The sequence below is a fragment of the Dermacentor variabilis genome, chromosome 4 (assembly GCF_050947875.1).
Source record: "Dermacentor variabilis isolate Ectoservices chromosome 4, ASM5094787v1, whole genome shotgun sequence".
Lineage (NCBI taxonomy): Eukaryota > Metazoa > Arthropoda > Arachnida > Ixodida > Ixodidae > Dermacentor > Dermacentor variabilis.
This window is the reverse complement of record NC_134571.1, coordinates 91,203,818-91,230,255: the sequence shown is the minus strand read 5'-3', so window position 1 is coordinate 91,230,255 and position 26,438 is coordinate 91,203,818. Positions and strand designations below refer to the sequence as shown.

General features: G+C 46.1%; 1 protein-coding gene across 3 annotated transcripts in view; it reads left to right on the top strand.

Moving 5' to 3' along the window:
- The window catches only part of LOC142579494 (cell adhesion molecule Dscam1-like), a 605,191-nt gene that overhangs the window by 489,530 nt on the left and 89,223 nt on the right, over positions 1–26,438 (top strand). For all 3 annotated transcript variants that reach the window (XM_075689738.1, XM_075689737.1, XM_075689739.1), the window contains exons 16-20: positions 4,380–4,450; positions 6,059–6,299; positions 17,108–17,197; positions 17,665–17,850; positions 24,319–24,612. In XM_075689738.1, the coding sequence (XP_075545853.1) occupies positions 4,380–4,450; positions 6,059–6,299; positions 17,108–17,197; positions 17,665–17,850; positions 24,319–24,612 (882 nt within the window). The remainder of the gene's footprint in view (positions 1–4,379; positions 4,451–6,058; positions 6,300–17,107; positions 17,198–17,664; positions 17,851–24,318; positions 24,613–26,438) is intronic.

The following is a 26,438-nucleotide window of genomic DNA, read 5'->3' as shown; positions in this document are numbered from 1 at the left end:
AAACTTCGTAAAGTAGTCCCACGCCTTGAAGAATGCCGCTACCTCCACGCGCGCTCTGGCCGAGGCCGACACCGCGTCGCTATTGGCCTAATAACATCAAGTGGGCCCTCGCGCCGTGCATCAGCGCCATTTTTGCTCGAGAAGCGTCTACGGAGTGGCGAGGAGCGCATGTTGGCGCCATTGCTACGCTCGAGCAGTGTAGGCGGCGCCACGGTCGAAGAGGAAGCGTGAAAGAGAGGGGAAACGAGGAAGAGTGAAGGCGGAATAGGAGAGTGTCGCTGCTTTACGAAGTTTAAGGGGTTTTAAGTCTAGGGGCCTTTGCTCCTTGAATATGTGATTCTACCTAGGTACGGTGGAGAAGTTTATTTGCGCGTGTAGCGCGCGTTTATTTCTAGGCGTGCCGGCATGGCGGAGGGAGGTCCAGTTTGTTCGCGCTCGCACGTTGGCTGCCGGCGCGGTGAAACAGGTGAACCAGCGCGCACTGACACCCCATTTGGTGATCGCTGTGTCTAAAGGTACGACGAAGAGACTTTCTCACGCGAGCGGCGCAGGTGCTGAGTCAGTCATGCCGGATGATAACTTTGTCGCGCCTTACGTCGCTCTACCTGAAAAAAAAAAAGATTTCCCCGGGGGAGCAAAAGGGGCCGTAGTAGAGGCTGGGCCTGCTCTCCTGGACTTTTCAGGAGCATTTCTGAGTGGTCCCCTTTGAGTGAAATAAACGCACAGCGCCTTTGCAACCACGGTTGAACACAGTTTCCTGATGTCTCGCCGTGAGGATTACTGACTTTGCGTCTAATCCAGGTTAGGTTAGATTAGGTTAGGTTTAGATTAGGTTTACGATAGCTTAGGTTGCGTTAGGCTAGCGTAAACAGCGTTAGGGTGCCGCGGCGTAACAGCGGCTACGCGATGCGGATTATTGTCTTTGCGTCTCGGCCGCGTTATGTTACGTTAGGTTAGGTTAATGTTACCTTAGGGTGGGTTGCCTTAACGTTGCGTTACGCTACGTTAGCGCAAAAGCCGGTGTGGCATGGCGTGTTCTCACAACGGTTACGTCGTGAGCGTTGTTGTCTTTCTGTCTCGGCCTCGTTAGGCTGGGTTAACGTTAGGCTAGGTTAACGTCAGGTTAGGTTAACGTTAGGTTAGGTCAGCGTAAAACGCTAGGGGGTGCGGAGTATTATAGCGGTTGCGGGGCCGTCGAGTGCCGCCGGCGCCCTTTCAGCGACTCGCGTTCAACCGCGGTTGCTAATGCGCTGTGCCTTCTGCATATTCAATATATGCGGATCGGCCTCTTCCACGGTCCCTATTGTTCCCACGGAAGCATCTGCGATCTTATCACCTGTTTCACCGCGCCGGCAGCCAGCGTCCGAGCGTAAACAAACTCGAGCCCACTTCGCAATGCCGGCACGCGTAGGGACAAACGCATACAACACGCACTAAGAAACTCCTCCGTAGTGACTAGGCACAGTCATACATTCAAGGAGCAAAAGCCCTCACATTTTCTCTCTCGCACCCGCTCTTACCCGCGCATGCGCGCAAACGTCCGGCGCCTCCGCAAGTGCCACGCTCCGCTGTACCTAACAGCAATTGTAAATACACGACCAGGAGAGCATGCCGGGCCTCTACTATGGTCCCCACTGCTCCCCCGGAAAAATCAGTGATTTTTTTTAAGGTAGAGTGCCGTATAGGGCAAGAAATGTTTAATCCGGCATGACTGACTGAGCGGCAGCGCCGCAGGCGCGGTCTGTCTGACGCACCTTCAAACACAGCGATCACCAAATGGGACGTCCGTGCTCACTGCCTCACCACGCGGGCAGCTAGAGTCGGAGCGTAAACGAACTCGACCCCACTCCGCAATACCGGCATGCCTAGGTGACAAACGCATACACCAGGCGCTAAGAAAACTCCTCCGTGTTTTCCAGGCAGAGTCATACATTCAAGAAGCAAAAACTCCCAGGTTTTCTCTCTCGCGCCCTCTTTTACTCGCGCCGGCGCACAGACATCAGGCGGTCCCTCAAATGAACGTTTTGTGTCATTCACTTCTCGCCTTTCACTAGGGTCAGAAATTCTACGAGCGGCGGGTATATGCTGCGTTCGCAAGCCCGAGCGCTACGTCGAATACAGCGTACTGCAAGCATGAACAAGCACCAGTCATCGGACACAGATGACCTTATCACACGTATCAGCTAACTATAAAAGGAAAGGTGCGACACAGGCTCACAAACGGAATTCTCATTTGTTCTTATCCCAAGACACAATGACCAGGTAACGTTATGGTTTTTAGCCTAAGTACAGAATAGCGGTACTTAGCTCCTAAAACCCAGACATACGTCACTGCTTATATATTGCGAGATGCTAGATGTGATATACTACAACACGATTCGCAGTGCGGAGTTTCCTATGGAGGTCGAAAACTGCCGAGTATCGTACTTCTACCAGTAGAGCAACGCTGTGAACAAGTGCCCGCTGCACACAAACACCTCCATTTTTTAAACCTCCAGCGCGCTTGAAAGGCTCTTTGTCTTAAAAAAAATATGATTTGTCTCGCTGCGCAGGCAGGACGTTGCCACGCACAGCGCAACGATTTCCGCAGTTTCGTCCATAAAATCTTTGAGACCGATCAAGATAACGTAATCGGCAGCAAGGAGCCTGTCGGCTTCAACGAAACACCAAGATTCTACCCCACGAACGAGAAACCGTGAGCGCAACGCCAAGCGAAACAGCCGCCGTGAACCTGGATGTCGCAGCCATCTTTGTTTAATTGGACAGTGTTGCCAGCACAAGTAACGGACTCTGGAGTTGCCAATAGACTCTATTAGGAGGAACTTCCCCTGTTTTGGGGGAAGTTTAGAATGCCCACGAATCATAGTGCGTCGTCCTCCGCAGTACCTAAGCAAAGGGACATTTAAAACCAAGATTCCCTAGCGAAATGTCTCCATATTTCTCATTAGGGATTTCTTGGGTCAGGCAAACACGAGAAAAGAAGGTTGCACAAAAAAAGGACATGAACATCAAAAAAAATAAAATAATATAAAACTGCAAGCCCACTGTGCTTGCTCTGCAAAGCACTGTGGCGCCACCTAGTGATGCTTAGCTCAGTGACACATATTGATTTGTCGGAGCTGCTGCGTGCGCAGCCGCCAGGTGACGCAGGCATCGTACGCTTTCAGCGCATTTCAGCACAATGCTTCTGACTGTCGCCACCAGCTGTCACTGCCTCAATACATTGACAAAATTAGCTAGGCTCCCTCTCCGCTGTATTCTCTCGCCTCAGTTCTAAAAAAGATACAGCGCTATAACCATTACGCTATTTAGTATACCGAATAATACATATTTATCATGTTGTCTTATAAAGCAACTTCGTGATCCCACATGACGTAAAGTGTTGTTAGATGTAAATATTACGATACCTATATGCTTTACACAGTAGGGATCCGCGTAACGGTCTGGTGTTTTCTTGCGCTCCTAGTAATCGATCTGGCAGTCGGTACGGCATTTAAATTTTAGCGCACAGTTTATCAAAGAAAATAATGATTTATATAACTTGCATCGAAGGTTTATTGTGGCTCTCCAGGAAATTGCTCAGGGAGCAAGGATACCTAGACAGAAGATAGACACGAGCATAATGTCCTACCTAGGTTGTCTAATGGATGGGTGTTGAAAACAGAGAGAGAGAGAGAGACAGAGAGAGAGGAACAGGAAGGAAAGCAGGCTGGCAGGCTTATTATAATGCACCTTGTTTACGATCCTGCAGAGAGAACCTGTAAGAGGAAAGAAAATGAAAAAGACAAGGACGAAAGAAGCAGGGTATGCAAAAATAATTTACTAGAAGGGCTGACTGTGCTGTTATAGTAGCATATCTTAAAAGTGCGCAGTCAAGAGGGACGGGATGATACCAACGGTAGTCATCTGCCTCTTGTCGAAAACACTCACGAGCGATCAGACAAACGCAGTTAATGGCCCTGCTGTACATAGAGGTCGTCCGAGGAAGTTTTCTTACCGGCATAACATATTAATGTAACAGTTGCCAAATTAAAGTGTATTATACGTGAGGCGTAACAAAGCGTTGTTCTACCTCTGCGCCACGCCACCACCGTTTTGAGGGAGGTAGGGGCCAAATACTGCACCAGGGAGGCCAATATCTTCCTCGCTGTTAATGTTCCCTGCAACTGCCGTGATGGGCTTCAGACTTCACCGCGCTTGATGAGTGCCGGCCGGGTGGAAAAAGTGGCGGTAGTTTTTCGTCTGCAGCTGACCATACTCTTCCTCATATACTTGCTTCTGAGAAATGAGAAATCGACCATCTTGCTTTCGCGGAAATAGGCCAACTTTGGAAAACGAAGGGCAATTTCACATTCGCTTCTTCTTTCTTTTCTTTTCAGCCCCAAGCAACCCCCCAACAGACATCAAGATCGAACCGACGAGTTCTAAATCAATAAAGATCAAATGGAAGGTTTGTAGTATTATATTACTTTGGAATTTCGGTCTGCTAAAGCCCCTTTGGTAGTCCCGTAGGAACACGGCAGGAAGACTGGATAATTTAGTGGGTGGAGCTGGCGAAAAAAAAAAAAAACATTACTGGAGAAACCGAATGGGTACCTAGAGATAAATTCATTTTCTTGTTAATGCGCGACAAGAACCTTGCATCAGGCTCCTGCCAGTTAGAAAAACATATTGCAATGTTACTGATACTATCTTATCTTACTTCCGGGAGAGGTTACGTGCAGCCAAGTGTGACTGCTCTGAAGAATTCAGTTGGCCGTTGCTATTACCCACCGCTACGCACACCTCTTCGGCCGGTCGAACTCAACTATTTTGAACACTGTCAGGCGCCTGAGATGCTATACCACATATTATGTGATTGCCCGAATATATGCTGCAGAGATTGACATAGGCAATGCTTGCCGGCAACCACAATCGGAGGGCGATATTCTAAGCCTATGGCCTCCTGATATTGCAAGTGCAAGGCAGACAAGGAAGGCGCTGTTGAAATTTCTGCATGACGCAGAACTAGACTAATGGTTCACGAGGGTTGCAATGAGGACTTGTTGGTATCTCATCTTGAGTAGGTATACGGTAGCGCTATTAAAAGAAAAGACGAAGGAAGACACACCGGGACACAAACACAGTGTGTGTCCCTGTGTGTCTTGTTTCGTCTTGTCTTTTAATCACGCTTCTTTAAACCTATTATAGACTAATGACTTTTGTAGATCCCCTACCTAATGTGCACCCAGATTCACTGCTCCTCTTCTCCTCATCATCATCCATTCCTATACTTTCGCTGCCCTTGCCTCTTACCTGGTGCAGAGTGGCAGGCTAGAGCGCACCAGCTCAGTTCGACCTCTCTGCCTCTCCCGTAAATAATATGTCCCCCTCTACCTTTCTCTCCGAAGAACGCTTGCTCGCTAATTATGCGTAGAACTTACTTGGATTAAGAAAGTAGCAGCGCGATCTTGAGAACACAGAGCCAGACCAGATTAACGTTGACATGGGCACACAGGCGTCGACTCCTGGTCGTGTAAAGCCGCTGATGGTCTACTTACGCACCTGTCCGCATATTTCTTAATATGATAGGCCTCAGACATTTCCAGCGTTCTCTGATCGTGATGGCGATCTAGCACATTTGCCTCTTAAAACCGAGGTTAACAGCCGCAGCCGTTGCACTGCTACACTAGCTTAGATGTTCTTCCATTAGTTAAGCGGTTTATGTATTCCTCCAGCCTTTTGTTTGTACAGCGCTTGTGCTAGCCCTTCTTTTGCTAACCCTTTGTTATTGTCCTCCCGCGCTTCGCTGTTTCGCGTTGCAAAAATAACGCCTTCCACTTATTTCAACTCGCCGAAATCGCTGTTCTTACCCGTGGGCACACAATAATAACAGCGGCGTGATGGAAGTGGCAGTGACATTAGCAAGAACTTGTGTCTGTGAAGCGTCATGTAATATCACATTTCATCTTCACTTGATCTTATTTCGTGCACGTAAACTTCGAACACATATCTCGCGGCCTTCTCACCACAACAAGGAATGTTTTTGCACTTCAAACGTTTGTTTCGTTTTCTATAGGCTCCCCCGTCTCAGGAACGACGGAGCCCTGTGAAAGGATATTATCTGGGCTACAAGCTGCACCGTTCCGGGGAACAGTACGTCTACAAAACCTTGGAGAGCTCAAGGAATAGTGACACGGAGGAGTTCACGCTCAACAACCTCCGTCGGAACACCGAGTACTCCATACGCCTGCAGGCCTTTAACTCTGCCGGATCTGGACCAGCCAGTGAGGAGATAGTGGCGAAGACCCTGGAACATGGTGCGAACGACATACATATTGCATTCAGTTTAACAAGCTTTATGTTTAATTTTGCTTGGGTCCCAGTCGCCGGATGCTTTTGCTACCAAATGAGAACAACGCTGCACAAAGGAAGCAACATATTGCAACCATAACTCTCGGTGGGGTCAACGCATCCTTGCAAAGCTGGGCGTATCACTCCGTCTGCTTTGCGGTTCTGTGATTGGATGCAAAGCAACCATCCCTTAGGCAGCGGCTAGAATGCGGTTTTGTTAGCAGCTTTAATGTGGATACTACATGACTGTTAGCGTAAACGTGATGGTACCCAACGTTAATGACTGTGACTAATAATACTTACAGTTACGTTAATAGAGAGGAGTGATTACTGTCAACATTACAGTAAAACAAAATAGTTCTCTAAAGGTCTTCATAGATTATGATTTCTTTTTTTGTTGCTTTGCGACAGTTGAGTGAAACTGTTGTGCGGTAATGCAAGGATTTCACATTATTGCGAAGGCTAATCCTAGCTCGCAAGTGATGCGCCAATGTTTCGCGACTAGCGTGCAGACGTGTAGACATATTTCTATATATGGGCAATTTGTAGCCTTGTGCGCTGTATTTCTCTCTTCGCCTTAGAGGTCAGAGAGGAATCAATGATCCTTTACATTAAGAACCTGACATGTTACTGATATATTTTATATGCAAAGAACATATTCACTTAACAAGCGACTGATTTAATATATTTTAACACGTGTAAGGTTGCATTGCAGAAACCATTTATTTTGTTAAAGGGAAGTTTTTTAACATATGGAAAAATAGCCCTTCTAAATGAGACTCAGTAACAACTTTACGAAGTACCAGTGATTAAAAATGGGTCACTCAGTAACGCAGGTATTCTTTTAATAAATAAAGGCCAATGACTTCAATGAGAATAAGTTGTGACGCCTAGCAAATGAGATATTTTGAGACGAAGGAAAGTTACAATGATGTGACTAATATCAGAATTCTTGTGCATAGATATAATTGTACAGCGGTCTTCTTTTGGGATTCTGGAGATAGTTTGCCCGAACTGACCAACACTTGCCAGACAAATCTTCGTGCTCTACAGGCTATCCACGTTTTGGGCTCTCAGGGTTTGTCTTGGTTTGCCAAAATGCATATCGACAGTAGCGACTATTGCGATCGGAGACCAACCCATACAAACACACATTGCGGTGGAAGTGTTGAGAGTGCACATTAGGCACTTTGCCCGTGCCCCTTCTCACCATCTGGCAAAACAACCGTCAGAAAGGCGCAGGCATCATTTTGTACTATGATTTCGGAGTATTACGCCTGCCTTCCACCAGGCTTCACTCCCGAAACTAAGCCATCGATTCCTCCATGGTGTTTGGCTCGACCCGCAGTGCATCTCACCGTACAAGGAATCAGGAAAAAATCTCATTTGTCATCACCTGCTCTTAAACAACTAAATTTGCTCCTTTCGCACGAGAGGTACGCTGAACAATTACATATTTATACTGATGGATCGGCAACTCTCCAGTGCTCCTCTCGAGCCGTGGTCTTCCCAGCGAAAGCCACCCCCATCAGTTTCAAGACATCTCACCCAACGACACCAATGGCTGCGGAACTTGCAGCTCTTCGCGCAGCACTTCGTCTCGTCAGCCAAGAACAACCTCGAAGATGGTCGATATTCAGTGACTCGAAGGCAGCACTGCAATCTTTGCTATCAGCCGTGCGGCGCGGACCATACGAACAACTCGTATTTGAGATTAGAGAACTAATCCAAACCTTGTCTGAGAAAGGACACCACGTGACATTTCTGTGGCTTCCAAGTCACTGCGGTGTCATAGGGAGCGAACACGCCGATAATGCTGCTCGGTCGGCTCTTCAAGGGGACGAAGAGGAGCCGATACCATTATCAAGGACAGATGCCTCTAGAAAACTTCGAATGCCCAGCCGTGATATCACGTTCTCCTTGTGGAACGCTGTAAGTTTTCAAAACAGCCGACTCCACAACCTAGACTCCTCTCTATGCCTTTGCATTCCAGCTGGACTATGCCGTCACGAAGCTACCCTGCTTTGTCGAATATGGCTAGGGGAGGACTTCACCGAGTCTTTTGCTTTCCGAATCGGATGGGTCGACGACGCCTCATGTGATGAGTGTGGTAACGAGGAGATTCTTCAACACCTTCTCTGTCACTGTCCTCACTATAATTTACAGAGACGATCAATCGCAATCGCGATAGAGCGCTTTGACCAAAGACCTCTAACAGAGGAACTTATTTTAAGATGCCGCCATCACAAGCCATCGCAGCAGAGGGCGATGAGGGCACTGTTGCAGTTTTTAAAGGCAACAGAATTGGACAAGCGGCTGTAGCCTGAACAGATGTTTATAGCGCTGCAAGTGCTACTGTGCTGTGCGGGGGTAGCATGCGGCGACAGTGACCGACTGTGATTGTACGTCTATGCTCCTTTCTTTCTTTATCTCTACTTTGTTATCACTTTACTTCCCCCTCCCCTCTCTCCCCAGTGTAGGGTAGCAAAACCGAATCTTCCCCTTTGGGTAACCTCCCTGCCTTTCCCATTTCCTCTGTCTCTCTTGTGCATAGAACAGGAATAATTAAGGTATACAAAGACGGCGTACACCATTGAACCATATTTCAATGGATTGCCTCCAGCACCTACAATCTCCCCCCCCCCCCCCTCACCGGCTTTAGACAATTCGTGCACAAGCACAGGTTTCCGGTGATCGCCACTTCAGAGTCCCGAGTGCGCACTGGCATTCTCCCTTCTAGATACACATTACGCTTTTACCGACAGGAGCAGATACCAGTGGAGTTCTCTTGGCTGTCCAAAATTATTTAACTTTCAATGCTCATGCCATAGCAGCCAATACATCGAACAGGCATATAGCAGTGACAGTGAAGTGGGACAGCTTCACTTTTACAATGAACACGGCACCTCGGGCTACATTTGAAGCGCATCGGCTGCAGGACATTCTAGATAGAACACCAAGACCGCACATACTAACTGGGGCCTTCAACGCACATAATCCTGGCCTGGGCGGTAAGAGGTCTTCAGTCCGCGGTCGTCGCCTTTACTTATTTAGGACATCAAAATACCCTGGAAGTTCTTAACGACGGGCAGCCAACCTTCTACAAGTGAGACAGAGCCAGAACACTCGACGTCACCATGATCTCTTCGCGCCTCATGTCTAAGACAACCTTGCTCGCAGACATCGAAAGTCATGGCAGTGAATACTTACGAACTTACATCTTCTTGGGCTGTTCTACGCGGAACACACAAAGAAGGGCTACAGTCGTTAATTTAGACCTATATGATTTACGTACGAGAAGATTGTTGGTGTGCTAAGTGGAATAAAAAATGCAGCACTATACATCTGAAACCACATCGAACTCATTGAAAGGCTGACATTGAGTATCAGAAGCTCCAGGTAATGCGCGGCAAATGTGAAGAAGGTGCGCGAAGAACATTGTCTGCAGATGCCATTCACGACGTTAGGCAAATTAAAAGTTATATGCAACGTAATCTGGACAGCTGAACAGCAGGCAATGGGGAACCTTCTGCTCCTGACTTCATCCCAGACCAGCACTGTCAAGAATGTGGAGCATTGTGTACGTCCTGAGAGCTCCGTAGACCCAACTTCATGCCTTTAGTTATGTTGCACAGTCCCGTAACATCTACAAGGTGGACGTAGTGGAGACGTTTTCCTCCAAGATCACTGCTCCAACGGTGCTCGCATGTTTTCCCTGAGCTGCACAGAAGGTTCCCGCGACACTGAACACTATTTCAACACACGAATCTTTTTCGATCCCGGAGCTTCCTGGCCCGTTGGCGTTGGTGAACAAGGCGCCATCTCCTGGTCCTGACTACATAAGCTGTGCCTATTGGCCTTTATTGCCATCTTCAATGCCAGTTGGGAGAGTGGACGCTTCGAGTCTCGCGAGAAGCAGGCTCGTGTCATCCCTGTGCTCTAGAGACTTGCAGGTCTCCAACAGACATAAAGTCCCATCACCCCATACCTCTTCTCAGCTGCGTAGAAATGCTTAGAGAAGAGACCGTAATGAAGCACCTAGACTGGGTGCTGATGGGTATGAATTTCTGCCTTCTGCAAATTTCAGTGTTCAGAAAGGCTGCAGCAGTCTAGGCAATGTGCGTATCCTTGCTAATTCCGTCGAATTCAACAAAGCTACACGAAGCATTACTATCGTCATATTCATTGACATCAACGGATCATTCGACAACGTGACTCACAAGGCTATCATTATGCTCCGAGGACTGTGTGAATTGATGGGTGCAGGTACCACTGGATCTCAGACTACCTCACCGATCTGTTAGTCTACATTCCCACAAAAGTTGGTAACACGGCCCCGCACACAGTGCATCGAGGAGGTCCCCCAGGGGGATGTATTAAGTCCGACTGTATTTGACATTAAGTCCTGCATCGATGGAAGCCTCCTTAGATGCAGATGTGGTCGAGGCAAGCGCAACCTGCCTGCAAGATTGCAGAAGACCATACATTTTATTAAGACATATACATTGGCACGGGGTTTAATCATTTCACAACATAAGTGTGCCACCATTGCTCTCACTAAGCGAGATGTCTCGCTCTACCCGCTAATGGCTTCGCACTCTCCCTTTCGGCGTGAGTCACGCATATCTGCCAACTGTGGAAAATTTTACAGCGGTGTTGTATGTGTCTACCCTCCCATACATTTTTCAATGTCTGTGACTGAGGTTTTCCCTGTCCTCTATGAGAAGACAAGGCAAACTAGTATGGCATGTGCTGACACCTGGCGTAGCAGGAGGAAGGCTAAGAAGCCACCCAATGCATAGTTTCATGCAATAATTGCTAGAGGGAGCTCCAGCGCTAGTGTCTACGGACACAATAGGCACGAGATGCTTCGAGGTATGTGGAAATGTGTAATGGTTCCAGGACCTACTTTTAGAAATGCGGTTATTTCCTTTAAATCGGACATACAATCAGGACTCGATGGGAACCAAAGGTCAGTGGGACGCCTTGCATTGGGCGCTCACGGGAAGACTACAAATGAAACTGTGCAGGGTGATATGGGCTGGACTAGTTTTGAAGTGAGGGAAGCTCGCAGTAAAATTGAGTATGAAGAACGACTGAGGAATATTGAAGAAAGTAAATGGGCTGGGAGAGTGTTGAGGTATATGTACAGGGAAAACATGGATTCACAGTGGAGGAAAATAACTAGGAACCTTACCAGCAAGTGTGCGGCCGGTAGGGTGGGCAACATAGCAACAAAGAACGTCAAGCGGAAAGCCAGAGAGGCTGAAATTATCTCATGGGTGATTGTCATGGAAAAGAAACCTGCCCTGAGTAACTACTTAACAGGAAAAAACTAAATCAGGAAAGAAACAATTTATAATAACTCAAAGGGAAGCTCATTACTTTTCGAAGCGAGATCGGGATGCCTCACAACACGCACCTATAAAGCGAGATATAAGAATGTAGAAGAAGCATGTGCTTGCTGCAGTAAAGCTAGGGAAACTATGAAGTATGTTTTATTAGAATGTGAAGACGTCTGCCCAGCGGTCGATTTATGCACCACTGGCGTCTTTGCAGCCCTTGGGTTCAGCGAGAGCAGTGCAAAAGTAAACATGTCCGTAATAGGGATTAGTAAGAGGTGATTGGAGGATTGGTGGAAGAAAAGTAGGGAACCGACAAAAAACGGAGACGTACAAAAGCACTGTTCGCGATAGGGGAACAAAAAATTTGGTTGTGGGAGTTCGTAGTTGTTTCTTTCTTCTTTTTTTTTCTTGTTTAACCTAGGTAGGACATTAGGCAGTATAATAACGAGAGCTTGGTGGCGCAACCCTCCGCCCCGTTCCAAAGGGGTAGCTCATAACATCCATCAATCCTACGGGAGCTGCAATCGGGGCAGTTCAGCCAGCACGGGAATTATGGGAGGTACATTATTTGCCTAAACTTCCTCCTTCTCTTCGTTTCTGTAAATTCGTCATTTTCAACAAAGCCTGCTGTGATAGACGATTGAAGAAATATTATTGAAATCATCCGCCGGCAGGATTCAAACAAAGGTCCTCTAGCACAGAAGCCTGACACTGCTGCCTTTACGCCACGGACGCATACATCGGCAAGCAGCGTAGAACGCCCTTGCGGATTTCTTGCGGGCAAGCCAGCGTCTTGAGACGGTTGGCACATTTCAGTTTGGAACCCTTGACAGGTTGAGCCGCTATTACTCCTAGTAGCCATTGTGCGTGTTCGCAGAGTATTCGACAGCCGCGGAAGGGAAAATCCCCCAAAATAAGTAAGCTTTTACACTCAGTGGTCTGCTTTGTCTGCTTTGTCTGCTTTGTCGCAGCCATTGCACAGAGTGCAATGGCTGCGAATTTTTTTGTCAACTTGGAATTTGGGATTGCGTTACAACTTTGCTAATGTTGCATAAGGTTTCACAAGAACTGCTGTAGCGGAAAAAAAGTTTAACGCGTCCATCTCTAAACCTCCCGTTGGAAGTTTTCCAGTGGTGGCGAGGATTAAGAAGGCTGATTGCCTCGGGCAAATTGATACAGGCAAGTTCTTGAAGTGGGCAAAATCTGCAACAACATAGTCGCTGAAAGTCTCATAGCATTATAAACAGAATGTGTTGCTTGTCGGTCTTGGTTCCAAACTTGCTGCTGCTGCCTGTACGCTACGTATGAGGCTAAACTATCATTAATATAGTGTGTACGTATTCCACAAAAGGCGCATGCTCAAGAACAGCTTTAAATAAATACGTGCTACCCTCCTCCCCCTCCCACTCTCCACCCTCTGGTTTCATGTCCCAAGGATATTTATGAATTCTGTTGTTCGCAGGCTGGTAGGGTACAAGTTTCTGGATGTGAAATTCGACCGACTAGGGATGTGGACACTTCATGTTCGAATATTAAAAGGAAACATGCGCTCACAGGCGAACACCTTCGGTATGCATTAAAGCAACACTGGTGACTGCTCTGTGAATGCTTTACTAGACATGAATACGGCTCTCTTTGAAGATCTCCTGTGATACTGCCTTCCCATGCTGCAGTGCATTTTCAAAACCAACATAAAATGCTCACTGGTACCCAAGCAAAAGCCTTGAGCGTGTGCCTAGGCCCACTGAAAAAAATACAAGTGTATGAACCCTTCCTGAAACCAGATGCTTGTCTGTTCCAGTGATTTTGCAGCAAGAGTTTTTCCGAGCTCATATGCGCTTTGTTGCCAGAGTGCCGGGTCATCCGCCTGTTGCAGGCGCGGATTATCATCGCGAATTATCAAAGCCTTTCTATGCCAGACGCCGTGACAGAACGACCGTGACAAGCGACTGAGACGGAGTCATCCCCACACAGTCACCATGACAAAGTCGGCATGACAGAACCACCGTAACGGAGCTTACATAACAGGGATACCATCACAGAGAAACCGTTGCAGAGCCACTACGACAGAGCCACCGTGAAAATTTCCGTCCTCGTCATCAGATATGTCTTCAACGCGCGCCACCAGCGTTGCAACTTTGGCGTCACGACTCTCCGTTGCACACACAGTGATTATGTCCTTCCTCTTTTACTCTTTGTATTCCCCCTTTCCTTTACCCCGAGTGTAGGGTAGCAAACCGGACCCTCGTTTCCTTGATCTTCCGCCGTTTTCTCTCTTTGGTACACATATATATATATATATATATATATATATATATATATATATATATATATATATATATATATATATATATATCCGTTGTTGTAAATTGTCACGTCAGTAGCTCGTTTCAAGAGCAAGAGAAATAATACCGTGCCAGTACTCACATACTTCGCTCTTGAGCATATTGATGCAGGAAAAATGCAGGCGCACATATATAAACAGGTGTGCATTTAATGAAGATAGAAATGGCACCTAAGCAGCAGTCGCGGTCTTCATCGTCTCCTTCTCGAGACGCCTTCTTCGTTCTCTTCCCCGCTTTGATATTAACCCCACCTACAGGGCCCACCATCCCATTTACAGTCACGTGCCGTTACAACTACATCATCTGCCACTGGTGTGTGTATTCCTTCTGCTAGTGTTACCGTCTCCGCCACTCCCAGTCACCACACTTCAACTACAACCACTTAACTAGCTGCACTGCGCGCCTCATAGACCAGAGAGCTATGCCTAGGGTCATCTCCTCCGACTCACGAGTGGCACTGCAGCCCCTGAAGGCATCACGCGCGCAGGAGCAACTGATCATGGGCATCAGGAGCCTATCTAATAAAACCTTCGAATTGCAGTGGTCACCAGCCCACTGAGGTATACAAAGCAACGTGCAGGCTGACTGCTGCCAGAGCTGCACACATTTCGAGAGAAATGGTCCAGATACCTGTGGCGATGAAAGGATGTGGCGACACTGGCATTCGCATACGTTTGGCGCTTCTAGTGGTCCGTCTTGTCACTTTATATGCTGCATGGCCTTAATTGGCAAAAAGAATTATCCTTTCACACGCACACACACACACACACACACACACACACACACACACACACACACACACACACACACACACACAAACACACACACATTATATATATATATACATATATATATATATATATATATATATATATATGCTACTCTCTCTCTTGAACTTGCTTGAACTTCTTATGCTATTATTTTTCAATGAGCTTGAGAACAATAACAATGCTTAATGCTATCTCGGCCTCCAGCACTTATAGCGGTACTATACATATTTTACTTATTAGGTCCTCATTTCTGCCTTCAACAAAGAGCGCTTTGACCCTTGGAGTGGCCGACGCGCCATCTCTCGTAGGTGGCACGAAAATTATTTCGGGAGTGTATTGATTGCTCTGAAGAGCCACCGGCAGATGGCGGAATGGTTCGTGATTGTGAAGAAATGGAAGTTCATCCTTGGGATAAAGGATTCGCGCCAGTTCAACATACTAGGGAGCGTGTACAGAGCCATCACAAAAGCAGGAAGAAAATCTAAACGGCAAAAATTTATTTATCCTTGACATTTTTGCAAGAGCCGTCGTAATTTATGCGCGGTGAAAAATGGGGAAGTATTTATAGGGCCATACGTCCGCAATTTCACAAAAGACACTTAGTAATAACCCACGAAGCGGAGTGGAAAGGATTTTCTGTTTTCATATTCGCCGATGTTACCAACGCTGATCCGGCAGAATAATCTCAGGGGCCATGTAGTTCCTAAACTTTGAGAATGAAGCTTTCAGAAGTGTTGTGTGTACGCACTCATGTGCATCCACTCGTTTAGTCCCCGCTCTTTCTCTTGTGCCGGAAGGTGTCAACAGTTTTGCATCATGGTTATAATGTTAGGAGCCCCATGATAACATACTACGCGCATTTTCAAGTATTAAATATGTTGATGAAAAGAACAGGAAGCATGGCTGCAATAATTCAGTATACGTGCGCAATTTTATTCTTAATTTTACCAGTATGTATCCCTTCTTCTTTAGCTTTAAAGCCATCCTTTTTTATTTATTTTTTAAGAACCATTGCCTCCGTTTACAGACTGCTCAAGAATCGTTCCCAAGTTTTGCTGCTCTATCATAATAATACATTGTTCCCAGGCGTTTTGCTATTCATGTGTCAGTGCCATTGTAAGCTTACAAACAGGTGTACAAGAAACAAGGCATATGGTGCTTTAGCCTGTCACATTCATAGATAGATGTTTTTTCACTGATCGTAATGAGTGTGCAAGAAACCGATAAAAAACACAATGGCCATTTGTGCTTTACGCAGTCATTGTCTTGAAGGCAAATTAACATTTCGAATCGCTACTCTGTAGAACGCACCATAAAACGCAGCGTTAAAGTCTTCATCGCTATAACTATAGGAAAAAGAATAAGAATATGTATTGGAATATATTCAGACACCGCCTAAATCCATGAGCCATCCAGACACAAATTTGCTTTTTCCTATGGACGATGTATGTTAATGTTTAGGTAACTGTGTTTAATTTTTGTCCTTGCTGTATAGTTGGAACATTACGTTCATGAAACGAAGTACAAGTTAGTTCCAGGTGCGCTACTCTTATGCATTTACGGTGTCGTGACGGCTCGTGCGTCCTTGGTGATGTTTGCAGCTTTGCTAATGTTTTCCTACTCCCGAGCTAGATTAACGAAAAAGAAAAGACGTGTCGAGATAAAGGACAACAGTGTTGCAGGAAACAATCTAGGCGGAGCAAGGGGTAATATTGAGGCGCGTCTTTTGTTGCTTCATGTGGAGAAAGGAACCATACAGCGATGGCACTACACAGTGAAGGCGCTTACTACACTCACGGAAGCGCTGTTATCGCTCCAGAGCTAAGGGAAGTACGAAGTGTATGCTTGTCCAACGCTTCTGCTGCCTCACCCACTCCTCTCGCATGCTGCTGATGCAGTACAGTTATGCCTGCCCCCCTTCCCCCTTCACCTTGTAAGCGACGCTTGGAAAGTTAAGGTTCCTACGAGCTTCCGCAATCTTTTCTCAGGCTCCAGGAAATGAAGCGAGAACGTTGCTTAGGCAAGACGCCAGGGATGCTTGCTAAAAAAGATAGGAGTGCTTCAACGCAGCTGAAAGTTCACGAAGGTCTCGGCGCGGGGATCTCTATAATACATTGTTAAGCGGCGCTTGCTTGCCGCTGCCGATCAGGTTGCGCGCTTGGGGCGGATATGAGTTGGAAAGACGAGACATGAAGGCTGGCTGCTTAATGACTGCCCCTTTTTCTTAAATTGAAGAGCGTCATTTCTAAAGGCTGCTGTTTTGCTAAGCTATTCCTTCTTTGTTTTTTTCTTGCCGGCATGGTTTTGCCTCAAGATCCGCCCAGCCCTCCTATGATTCGAGTTCAGTCGACGACCGCAACATCGGTACATCTGCTGTGGGAGCCACCCGACATTCCCGTCACTGGTACGGAACTCGTGCATTTCTCACAATTTCGGCGCGTTCTTGGGCCGAGTTATTGCTAAAGATATCAAGGCACGCAGTAAATTTTTGACTTTCAAGTAGTATGTGCGACGTATTAGACTTCCCTTGTACCTAAGGAAGAGACATTTGCTTTAAAGTATTAGCCTTCACTTCTGATAGCTGTGTGGTAGCAGTACGAAAATCAGACAACTGAAGGAATACTGTAACTTTGTTGAAAAAAAAAAATAAAATAAGGAACGCCGTGCCAGGGCTGATGGGTAAGCAAATAAACATGCATTTTTTTTAGTGTGCTCCTTCTTTCTGTGAGTGTGTTGCTTAAGATAGGTTTATACGTGCAGTATTTCTAGCTGCGTTGACAATATTAGTCTGAGTTGTCCACTATGTCCTTAAACGTTTTCTGAGCTAAGTATAAGAAGATGCTTGACTGATGCTTGATGCCCTATTGGCAGGCTACATACTACACTACAAGGAAGAACAGAATGAGTGGGTCAAGCAACATGTACCAGGGACGCAGCAAAGCATCGTACTGGAAAACTTGCGATGTGGAACACGTTACCAGCTCTACATGGAGGCATTCAATGACGCTGGAAAAGGGGACCCTACCCAAGTACTCAGTGTCAAGACGGAGGGCACAGGTATGAGCAGCACATGAACTTGAGATTATTCTGACAAAATGTCTTTTTTTTCATATTCCTCCCCGTCAAATGCAACGTAGCTGGAAGTGCAGTCTTTGCCAAAAATTTCAAAGCCATTGCGTGCTTGTTCGGTGATGTCAGAGCATTGGGGTCGCTGTGATTTCGTTGTGAAAAAACTATACAGCTTCAGAGTACGAGCGTGTCTTGGTACCAAAATTGGTGTCAAATTTCGTCACTCATGCAGTCGCTTTGAAGCTTTCGTCAAAGGCTATCTATGAACTGCCATAGTACAGAAGGGCCCCAAGCACATCGCCTTTTTCGGACAAGCCACCAGAATCTCTTTCACCGAACTGAGCGCCGATGTTTCCACCACCAGCAACAAGTATCATTCACATTAGTTGACATAGACAGCACCAAATTGGGCTGATTGCGAAGTGAATAACGCTATCGCTGACTAGCAGCTGGGCGCTGTTATTTAGATGTCCGTATTAAAGAAAGAAAGCAAGCATTAAAAACGACGGATGGATGCACAGCAACGAGTGCATGTAAGAATAGCCTCGTACGGCTTGTTATTTATTGCATTGTTAAGCTGTTGATGCTAAGTGATCATAATTAAAACAACTAGCAGAACCGAATACCCTGATTAGCTTGGCCACTTATGTTCAACGAGGCTGTTTTATTTGGCCATCGTCATCTTCCTTATGGCCGTCACCAGCCTCTCTACATCGCTTTGACTTCGTTGTCCGCATAGACAGGCGTTCTATTTTAGGACGTGCACTCTCCTTTGGGAAGACAGTAGGTGGTGTGAGCACTTTCTGGGGCTGAATGGCAGACATGACACACGGAAATTCCAAGCTCGCAGTTGAAAGGTTTTGTGTTGGATTGCCAGTGGGCCCGGGAGTGTGTAATTTGTCTTCGATGCGCTTTCCTTTCATCCAGGCGATAAGGTGGCAACTACGAGACAGCTCCGAATTTTGAGACACAATGTTTATGGTATAGCTACCGTCCCGTATAAGAGCGTCATGTGGTGGCTGCTGTCTTGAACAATGGGCCGGTCCCTGATGTGGGGCAAATCCACCCGAAGATGGTATAAGTCGAGGTCTACTTGTATTAAAGCAAAGCTTTCTTTGGCCCTCCCACCCACACATTTGCGGGTGCTGTCAGCTCATGTCTTTCTGAGTAGTCGCTGAGGTCCGCCTCACAAAAGCTGTCACTCAATGACACAATAGCCTGATACTCTACCCACTAAGCCACAGGTGAATGCATGGCAGTAGTGAATAACGTGAATAGTGAATAGTTTGAGTTGGTGCTTATTGTCGCCAGGTCCTTAAGTGCCTGGCTGGTTGTCTTGCTTCTATGCGACGCTGGGGCCCCACGGATGGCGCGTCCATGCTGCCGCGGCTTTCGGTTTCTTTCTTTGTGGTGCGCTCCTGCCTTTGCGTCTGAAGGGAACGAGAATCGAGAAGCGCAGTGAAAATTTTGTCATGAAACACGAAACGAAGCCGCAATGAAGCGTAGCGAAAGACGGCTCGTAACACGGTTGCACACTTGCTCATAAAAGAGAAATAGACTACCATCGATACGAAGCAATATGACGGCAGCGGAATCGGGCAATGTCATTTACAGCTGTAAGCAAGTACTCTGACTTTGTACAGGACAAGATCGGTTCGGTGCATAATGTCGATATCAGACTAAGCTTTCAGTGGGCCGTGTCTACGGCATTGTAGCGCCACAATCTTACGTTGGGTGAAGCTTTCCCGGATGAAAATGACTGCAGATTGTGCAGGTGCCGTGTTTGCAAATTAGTTCTAAAGAATAACAGCGTTCTTCGTTAAGACCAACGAAATCATCGCTTATACCAATACCCACCATTGCCCGCAATATACTCACAATATTTAGCGCGTTTCAGCGAACAACTTTCACTCTCTAAGTTGCACAACTATCATCCCTAACCAAAGGCAGCTGTTGTCGAGCGCCGCTTCTTTTCATTCACTTTTACTTATTGCGGGGGTTATAGGCACGTTGTAACCAGCCCGGTTCACAGGTTTACTGCTAATGAAATTTCGCTAGACGCACTGGCAAGGAAGTACGGCGGCTGACGTGTAGGCGGAACAAGGGCGACCACACCGCACGGCCTTCCAAGGCGATTTATGGTTCATTACGAAAAAACCAGCCGTCACTGGCGCGCCGCCTGCGACGCATTAGGGGAGGATGTTCTGCACAACAGCAGGGGGCGTGCTGACCCCACTTGCCGGTTCGCTCGCTAAAGCAACGGCGGCAATAGCAGTAGCAGCGAGCTGATAGCGAAACTAAAATCCTCCCCGCGGCGGTGCGAAGAGGCGGGCACAAAGAAAAATACACACACTAAAGAACACGAAATGAATGCGCAGCAGCGGGCAATACGACCCTAATCGCCATGCGTGTCGTCTTTCCACGCGTGCAGCGTACGCCGAACAGCACCACCCTGTGAGTGATGACTCTGGTGCAGCAAATAATTCCCTGAGGTTAATTATTTGAGTGTGTTAACGAGCCCTTCGGCCGGACCCCGAAAAATACCAACGAACGCCCATTTTCCCGATGCGCTAAGCAGCTTCGGACGTAGCTGGATAGATGGCAGAAGAGGCAGAAAAGAAAGAAAAATAAACAGAGAGAGAGGGAGAGAGAGAGAGCGAGAGAGAGAGAGGGTTAGCCATACCGGTGCAAAAGGAACTTAACAAGCAAAAAAGATGTAGAGATCCGGTGCATCAAAGAAAGAGTGAGCAGGGAGTAATGAGAGAAGGAATGGGGTTAGAGGAGGGCTGCAGAACAGTGGTCCATTAATAATGACCAGGCTAAAGAATTAACGAAGTAGGCAACAACTTTGTTTGTTCTGCCGATCAAGAAGTGCGGCCCGAGTCTGGCCCGACGGCTGACGCGGGCGCCTGCCAGTTATGAGGTCCCAGCGGTGGGCTCCGCGAACGCGCTAACGAAGCAGTCAAGCTTGGTCGAAGTGAAGGCAAACGCAAGAGGAAAAGAAAAGCGCGCTTCCGCAGCGAGTACCTCGCTTCTGTGTACCGCTCGCAAGGCGTCACTTTCGAGGAGGAACAAGTTGAAAGCTACGCAGCCATAATAATCCTTCGAGCACACGCGTTTCGCGGGATCGCTAACCAGGCCGTCATCCCGAGGGGAGAATAGATGATACCGGTTTCGGAAAGGCCCTTCATGCGCAAAAATCGGCTGCTGCTGCTACGAGCTACTAAAGCTTAAAGATCTGCTGTCACTACGTATAATGCATGTTTAGTGCCTTCGCCGATGCTTTCAACAGCAATAGTGACGTCTGGTATTGAGGTAATGGTTATTTTTTCCTAGCGATGGAGCAAATGTCGCGTCGCGAGCATTATTTAAAGAGATGGCGGGATTGTTAAAGAAAGGCGTTGAGATGAAGACGGAGAAATGGTCATTTGCCACAAGATTCAACCGACTTCAAATTTTTTATTGAGTTTTCGATACCCGTTCTGTCGAGCGAAAGACATGAAACCACTGGTCAGTTCACGGGCGAGTAGAATGACACAGAAAACCGAGTCTTAACAAAACGTTTACTGACGGTAACACTAAGCCGTCTCTAAATAATAATGGTTACGTCTGCCGGTAGGTGCTATAGCTATAAGCATGTTCAAAGGGATTAGAGCTGACCATTTCGATGCCGAGTTCGTATAATAGAGAAAAGATTGTGAACTCCGTACAGGGAAATGAACATATCTTTTTCTTGGTTCTAACCAAGAGGGAGCTAACTATGGTGTTGAGGGTTTGGTACAGCAACAAAACAATGAGACTCCTTGGCGAACTTTTTAAATAGCTGCTTTTCCCCCAAATGTTTTCAAGAGACCCGTGTTTTAGTAATTACGCAGAAATATCCACCTCATTTCTGAACGCAAATCCTTATTTTGTTCTATTGACAAGACAGCCTTACTTCATATTTCGAATGCATTTGCAGTTACATACGCTCTCGACAGCCTGCGCTAACAAATATTTATTGGCACGATCTATTGAGAACGCTTTACTCTGCAAATATTTATCCTGCTACTTGACTGGCAGTATTATATGTCTTGCGTGAATTACATCCTTAGAAAGAAACTGTGCATTGCATATAGCTAGTGCACATTGTGCTTTATGAAACGATCGACTGCGAAGTTAGCATCGCTTAAGACCCTAATCAACGGAGGTATTTTTATTGGTACTACGGAAACAGCGTAGACTTTTTAATGGCTGCCATTTTTCGCTAATCTTTCGGAATAATGGAGTAATCTTTTTTTTCTGGCATTTCATTTTTGAGGATAGCGAGTGTTTTCTCAGTTGACAGAAGTGAAATTGTCTTGTTTATTTTTATTACCTTTCATCCTTGCAAGCCTTAACGCAAAATAAATTCGTATCCTCGGGAAATCTTTCTCTTCGCAGACGCAACCTGTCAGTAGCGAAGACGTTGATTTGGTCTTCAGTTTCAAAAGGTGCCCTTCTATACTTGGTTTTACTAAAGCGTGAAATAAAAAGTTAAAAAAAGAGGAAATAGTATGAGGACAAATTAGTAGCCTATGCCAGTGGGAGCAGCAGCCTGAGACCCTATAACGCCTGTTTCTAGTCTAGTCCAGTCTGTTTTTATTCCAATCCCCTGACGTCAAACTTACATAACCACCGACGCAAGCATCAGGCGGTAGCCCGCAGAGCTGTTTGAAGCGCCCAATCAAACGCTCTCCTCATTTATAGGAGGTCACTTTCGTTTGTGTTCAAAGCGCATAGAATTACCTACTTTGAGCTGTTTCTCTTATCGAAGTGGCTGACGTCCAAGAGGCGAGGAGCACGCAGCAGTGGAGAAAGTTTCGGTGGGGCCAAACCAGCACAGTGAAAGTAGATAGCCTGATGTGGAAAGTAATCACGGCGTCTCAGATTGGTCCGCTTCCCCTTACTCAGCTTGTGGTTGCTGGTCATAGCCAACGGCGGCGTGCAACGGAAAGTTAGAAACCCGCTGAAACGGATCCTCAGCAAAAAAGAGTTCTCGGAGTGATGTCGCATACGTGCCGAAAGGGTTCGATAAACGTTATACTACCACGTAAAACTTTTTATTATACGCAAATAAGTGCATGCTCCCCGGCATCTCAGAGTAGCCATTGCCAGAGCGATCATCGGGTAGCAATCTTCTCTTCCTTTTGGAATGGGGCAATCTCCGACTATTAAGAAAAAAAATTCAGTTTCGTTAGACATGTTAATGTAGTTTTTACACTGACAATTCACTTCGATGCAGTGTGATTTTGTAGTTCTCTGAAGTCGCGCGACAGAAGGCGAAGTGGGCGCAGCCGAAAACTTTGGCCACAACAAAGGGCTAATGCCGCAAAAGACGTCAGATCAGAAATAATTTTATTATTTTGTTGGGTATAATCATGCATAATCTGTGTGTACACATCATCTAAGATCTAAGATCATCGCGGTTTCCGTGACGCCGCGTGATAGAGACGCGATGTGGCGGTGGTCCGAAAACTTTAGGTACCTTTAGTGGAGGGCTGACTGCAGAATTGGAATAAAAACAGTTTCGAATAGCTTTACGTGACAGCGCCCCTAATCTGCAGCCAGACTATTGCTCCCATAGCTGAAATAATAAATGTCAATAAGATGTTGGTATACATCCAAACACAATATATGAACTACCACTCGAAACGAAGAGTTGTAAGGCGTACTTAAAATCCTAAAATGGCACAGCAAAAGCCATAGCGATATGTTCGTATAGATTTAATCGGTCGGCATTCTAAGCAACAGCTATACCCATACATGACTAGTCTTTTTTCTTTTGGAGCAGGTTTCAGCAAGAACTAATCAGCGCATTAGCATATCACACAAGCAAGTCTTGAACGTCAGTCACTTAATTTTTGTGTTATTTTACTACTTCCTTATCTACGTTAGGCTATAGCTGCTCGTTTGAGATTTTTACCATGTCAGAGCTGTCACATAGTGTCCTAAGGATACAGTCACCTGGTAAAAAGCTATTGTTGTCATCAGCACTCTTTATGTGCAAGCTATTGTCTGGTTCATCTCAAAAGAAAGGCACTCTATTCGAATTTGTGATTACGAATGGTGTAATTACAATTGTCACTTTAGTCAACGTTTTGACAAGTGGACGCATTTTCGTGTATTAAATTGGTATTATAAACCTAAAGAGTACCGGATCAATACATTTCGGGGTCATGTTCAGTCACATAAAAGTTTGTGACTTGTTTTATGGTGTTTCCACCATTTGTTTTATTATTTTGTTATGTTTTATTTTCATCTCGTTCTCTCCTCTTTTTTTACGGGCTGAGTCCTGTTTGTCTCTTTAGAACAGCCGGTCCTAAGGGGCCCATTTTTATTTTTTCTTCCCCTAATAATACATAAAATAGCTACGCCGTTTCCACTAACGAGCTTTGCTCGCCAAATTTCTCATCCATTCTCTGTTTCTCACCGCAGCACCCGTGGCTCCTGACAAGTCCTCTTTCCTGGCGATCAACTCGACGTTCGTGCTTCTGCATCTAGGCGCGTGGTACAGCGGCGGCTGCCACATCAGCTTCTTTGTGGCTCAGTACAAGCCCAAGGGAGAGTCCGAGTGGACGCTCATCTCCAACCGCGTGCAACCGCAGACAGAGACCCTGATGGTGCCCCAGCTACAGCCGGGCACCTGGTACAATCTGCTCATGACGGCTCACAACGACGCCGGATCCACGGACGCCGAGTTCGTTTTCGCCACTTACACGGAGAATGGAGGTATGGCAGCGTACTCTCTACCAAGTCTCGCCGCTCGATTGCTTTGATATCGATTTAAATATAGAACTTCCTATTAACTATATACACTGTAGGAGACTCTCGCGCCGCGATCGTAGTTCAGCTGCGGTTGGGAATGATTGTTAGTAAATGTGTTTGTGCGATATGCGTGCTTGTCGTTTCATGCATTCTTGCGGCTTCACTGACGACGCCTTAATGCCTTCATTGGCCAAACGTTTAAAGCAACTCTTTGTATTTTAAAAAGACTGTGCACAATCATTGGGGAACCTTGCACTTATGGCGCGATATCTTCTTGAAATGGATCAATTTGCAAAGTCACAAATTTCTTTGAAGGCAGAAGCAGGAGGTTTAGGCAAGTCCATTTACTAACCATCGCCCCTAGCTGGCTGAAGCACCCTGCTTTCAGCTCCCACAAATGGTAGCGCCCGAGTTTTTTTTAGTAATCTGGTAAAAAACTGTATCCTGGGTCAGAGTCACAGATGCCAACCGATGGAAACAGGCTGCAAAATGAAAATAAATGAACCAGGTGCTTTAGACCAGCTGCTCGGGATTTTAACCTGTGAATCTATTGTTTTTTTACAAAAGCGGCCTTGCTTTCCTTGGGACGCTAGTTCTCTGTGACAAATTTGTTCATTCGCTTGGTATATATATATATATATATATATATATATATATATATATATTAGTCATATCGTCGTAAGAAGCCAACAAACACTGACACCAAGGACAACATAGGGGAAATTACTTGTGCTTCATAAATGAAATAAAGAAGCGATAAATTAATGGAAATTAAAGTGGATGAGCAGGTAGGCACCAAACCCACAACCTTCCCATTTCGCGTGCGATGCTCTACCACTTCAGCTACCGCGGCGTCGTTTCCCCATCCACTTTTTTTGCGTATTTATATGTCCTAGTAGAACCCTGGGAATATTACCCAAGAAAACACCCAAGAAATACCCAAAAAAGTGCATGGGAAAACGGCGCCGCGGTAGCTGAATTGGTAGAGCATCGCACGCGAAATGCGAAGGTAGTGGGTTTGGTTCCCACCTGCGGCAAGTTGTTTTTTCATCGACTTTAATTTCCTATAATTTATCGTTTCTTTATTTCATTTATGAAGCATAAGTAATTTCCCCTATGTTGGCCTTGGTGTCAGTGTTTGTTGGCTTCTTATGATATGACTAAGAAAAATCGGGCCCCTCGGTTAACCCCCTTTCTTCTCGTATATATATATATATATATATATATATATATATATATATATATATATATATATATATATATATATATATATATATATGCATATATCATAGCATAGCATAGGAAGGAAGGCAACAAATCCACCAAGGGTAATACAGGGGAAGTTACTTGTACTTACTAATTGAATTAAAGAAAAGATAAATTAGAAAATGCAAATGGATGAAACATCTTGCCGCAGGTGGGGAACGATCCCACGGCTTCGCATTACGCGTGCGATGCTATACCAATTGAGCTACCACGGTGCCGTACTCCCATCCACTTTCTGGGGTATTTATGTGTTGATATTAGAACTTAACATTAACGCTTGTGGCAGAAAAGATGTTCCACATCCGCCGCCAGGGTTTGTGAGTGATGGCGCTGGCTAACATTCCCAGAGTTAGTCTAATGTCAACACATAAATACCCCAGAAAGTGGATGGGAGAACGGCGCCGTGGTAGCTCGATTAGTTAGAGCATCGCACGCGTAATGCGAAGACGTGGGGTCGTTCCCCACCTGCGGCAAGTTGTTGTTTCACCCGCATTCATTTCCATTAATTTATCATTTCTTTAATT